This window comes from Montipora capricornis, unplaced genomic scaffold (genome assembly GCF_036669925.1).
Source record: "Montipora capricornis isolate CH-2021 unplaced genomic scaffold, ASM3666992v2 scaffold_414, whole genome shotgun sequence".
Lineage (NCBI taxonomy): Eukaryota > Metazoa > Cnidaria > Anthozoa > Scleractinia > Acroporidae > Montipora > Montipora capricornis.
In genome coordinates, this window is record NW_027180145.1 from 132,501 (window position 1) to 136,791 (window position 4,291).

Consider the following 4,291-nt stretch of genomic DNA (forward strand, 5'->3'; position numbering starts at 1 on the left):
AATAAAAAGGATGAAGATAGGACATTTGTTGAAAAATAGGAAGAAAATTTGATATCCTATTATATTATACATACGTTGTCTTTCCACTTCCTGTTGGTCCAAGTATTGCATTTAATCCAGGTTGCACAAGGCCACTTAAATCATGAAATACAGAAAGAATTTAAATTTATATTAATACCCGTAACCCCTACATCCACTCAAAAACTATGTCGTCTCTAACCAAATTACACCTTGGAGTGAGACTTAATAGATTTTACAAATTTCTAGTCTCTAAAGAAACTGTGGTGCCGTTTCAATGGGAGAGTCAAACAGAAAAATTTGGTTTTATCAAACGTGTTGATAAAGGTCGAATTAGTATTATTACCACCATGAATGATTTGGAAAGCTGACGTTTCGAGCGTTAACCCTTCATCAGAGTGAATAGAGGAATTGATAAAACCAAATTTTCATTAACAGATTTTACTCTGTCTGATACCACACAATTTTACTCGTCAATAGGGGGTGGTTTAGGAGTCAATGGGTTAAAGAATAAAAAACTTTATAAAGAGAAGAGTTGGAGCAAAGGTCAGAGCACTGTGCACAAATGTTGCCTATGTTCAATTCCACTACTCCATGTTACAATGTTTGTTAAATTTGTTTGGGTCTGCACTATGAAAGTATCTGTTTATCGACTACTTTAACTTAACAATGATCTTGCTTGCTTCAATTTAACAAATCGAAAGTGGTTTAGCGTTGTCTGTACTCTTCTCGACATTGATATTCGTCATCACAATGGTCAAAATGTTGTGGACTCACGAGGCACAGCTGAGTGAGTCCAGAACAAATTTTAACGACTGTGATGACAAATATTGTTGTCGATAAGAGTACAGACAACACTGAACCACTTTCGATTTGTTTTTTACCACAATATTCAACACTAAAGAAAGTTTTTATTTCAGAGCGTGAGCAAAATCATGACACAAAGAAAGAGCAATATGATTGGTTTATTTCCCAAATGGGCGTTCCTGATTGGCTATTACAATGCGTGACAAATTGATGCGAGCATGACGCGTACAGCATTGTCTAGACTCTTATTGACAATGGTAAATTAATTTATCAGATTGCAAAATTACACACAATTGTGGTAAAATCCTTTATTTTCTTCAAAATAACATTCAAATGATGTTACAGTAGTACAACCCTCACCTGAGATTTTTGATAATTTGTCTCTCTTTCTTTATTCCTTTCTCCTTGGTGGTGACTGAGTAACAAATGTTGTGATAGGAGATTACTGTTGTACTTCCAAATTGGTTTGAATCTGTCGAAAATGACCGGCTTAGTGGTGAAGGGCCATTTGGTTTGGTGTCATACACTGGAACATCATGTGTTCTGTGGTTTTCCAAAGTAGGTTGTTCTGTTCCTAACAGTGGTGTCTTTTCATTACTTGATATCTCTTGGTTCATCTTATAACACTACGCTACGGAAGTAATCTGGTATCACTTTAGAATCTAAAATAGATGGGAGACATCAATATTGCCTTTAAAATCTATCCTCAGGTTGAATCCATTTTTACCTAGGTTTATAAATTGGCGATCCTCATTTAACCTACCAAGGTTGAATATGCACTCAGATGAATTCAAGAAACTTTTTCTGGAGCCTAAATTAAGCCTAGAAGGAAATCAGTTTTGGTTATTATACATGTACGTGGATATCAATTGACTTATTATGCAAAAGTAAAATTATAATGAAAAGAGGTTGAGCATATTCATCATTGTAGTGTAGTGGTGAAGACACAGGACTATAGATCTGAAGGGTCTGAAATCGGGAACCGGTAAGTGCATAGTACACTTCTTTGTTCCCTTACTACATTGTAATGTTGAGAGTGAATAGATAATTGTATCAATAAAGAAACCGATAAGATGATACGAAACATTAACAAGATGTGTTGAAATGCATAAGACAGAGTTTGAGGGAAGATATCTATAGATGTTTTCTGTCCTTTTTGGGGGGTTGATAGTTGCTAACTATTCAACCTAAGTAAAATGAAGATCACCAATTTAACCTTGTAGGTGAAAACGGATTCAAACTGAGACCACTGCCACATTAATTAATTAAAGAACTATCAAATTATCATCCTATATAGTTCTCTTTGTAATGACAAGGCAATGCCTCACAGAGAATAAATATGATTCAGCTAAACAAACTGTATCTTGGTGTCACCCCTGCAAAATACAATGTAAGCCTGACAACCACATTTCTGACTAGACGTCAAAGCCCTAAGTATGTTTTCTTTGAAGGAAATTTTAAGAATTAATACATTTAGTTTCACACTAAAGACTTTGCCATACAACACACGTCTCTTCGAACCTTGACCTCTTTGGTCTGGGACCCAAACCAATATGCCAAACTTACAATGGTTCAGAGAACTGTCTGTGTTCCTCATTTTGAACTACACTACTAATGACCGCAAAACACTGGAGTACAATAACTTTCCTTTACCTTCTGCAACACATGGCTGTTACAATGCATACATTGTTTGGCTAGCCTGGATCGGGTTTTAGTTTAAATGGAGGCAAGCATTTCGATACAGTCATTGGATATTACATGGCTGCATAGGAGACTATCCTTTCCTACACGTGTACATTTTCACAAGTCAAGAGCTACCTTAATATTGGAGAAAAAGTACAACAAGTACCGTAAAAAAGGTTGCTGTTATTCATTGTGGTGAAGTACAATAATAATAAAGTTTTCTCGTTTGTCTTACAATGTGGTCACTTGTGATGTAGATTGCGACGTTTCAACTGCATACTGCTAGTCTTCATCAGGTGATGAGGTCAACTGGTTACGCGTCACCTTTTAAGCAGGATGCTCTACTGTGATTGGTTAATTTTCAGAAGCTGTAATTGGAGTATTTTGATCCTCGCTGTTTTGGTGTGTTGTTCCTTTGGCAGTCCGCTGTCGTACAGTTCTCCTGTGGTTGTGCTTCTTGATCGTGGGCATCCATGCTTCCGGAATTTCTATTCCACTATCCCTATTGATGTTGTTAGGGTGAAGTCTTATGTGAATTGCCTCTTTGATCCTGCATGTGTACCAATAAGGATCACGATCAATAAACTCTACTTCGTTCCCGCTTTGGAATGAAGTAAAGCGAGGATCAAAATGCACCAATCATAGCTGCTGAAAACCAACCAATCACAGCGGAGCATCCTGCTTAAAAGGTGAAGTGTAACCAGTCGACCTTATTGCCTGATGAAGACTAGCAGTATGCAGTTGAAACGTCACGATCTACATCACAAGTGACTACATTGTGAGACACAAGAGAATACTTTATTATTATTGTACTTCAACTATCTTCTTTAAGTTCTCAACACTCACAATATTTTATTGTAATTTTTTTTTTTAATCTTTAGACCCTGTGTGTACATGTACACCCAGAATGGAAAATTTCTAATTGGAGACTTCTTACTCCAAAACTTTGTTTACTGATTAACTATCTCTGACGACAATTCTCTCACCTGGAAGGTACTTGAGGTCTGAGCCTTCATAAAATGTGTCAAGCAACACAAGATTGAAGTGATTCTGCACATGTCTGTGCTCACATTCATATTTGTTTATTAATTAAGTGATACTTCCATCTGCATCTTCCAGGTGGAAGACAGTCAATCTCATTAAATGAATGAAGTTTTTAAGATATTAGATCTTACATGTAGGGAGACTTCTCAAAGTTAATTGCATTTCAACATACTCCAATCTAAACATCACTTAATATTTATACCAGTGTAAAACAGGGAGAGCTCACACCCTCATTACCACACAACAAATTTATGGCTTCATGACTAATTCACTCACTCTTCCTGAATTTCAACATGGATTATTTTTAATTCATAGCAATTGCAAAATGCACTGTCACTTCCAATCTCTACAATTTAAATATAATTCTCCGAGAACAATAAATAATTATTTATTATTCTCATGCAAGGCCTTCTAATAGATTAGCAATCATAATTCACATTTAGTATAAATACACAGGTGATTATACAAAATCACTGAGCCTGAGGCGAATAATTGTTAAATATAATATATACATAACGTTGCAAGGTACACTGCTTTTTTAAGGCAGTGACAGCAATTTATTATAATTACCAGCTGAAAGAATCACTTGATCACGAGCAACATTACTCGTGACATCTCGTGACACATTTAAGAGCACGCTACGTTTTTGCCCTCCATTGCTTGCTTGGCTGTTCAATTCAATTTCAAAGCCTATAACATTTCTTACTGAGCTAAACTGCAGAATACTCGGCACTTATTT

At 36.0% G+C, this 4,291-nt stretch overlaps 1 protein-coding gene across 1 annotated transcript in view; it reads right to left on the reverse strand.

Moving 5' to 3' along the window:
- LOC138035486 (broad substrate specificity ATP-binding cassette transporter ABCG2-like) overlaps positions 1-1,442 on the reverse strand; it is a 26,942-nt gene extending 25,500 nt beyond the window's left edge. The window contains exons 1-2 of the mRNA XM_068882160.1: positions 1,186-1,442; positions 75-134 (exon numbers count right to left, since the gene is read on the reverse strand). Of these exons, the coding sequence (XP_068738261.1) occupies positions 75-134; positions 1,186-1,442 (317 nt within the window). The remainder of the gene's footprint in view (positions 1-74; positions 135-1,185) is intronic.
- Positions 1,443-4,291: the final 2,849 nt, after the last annotated feature.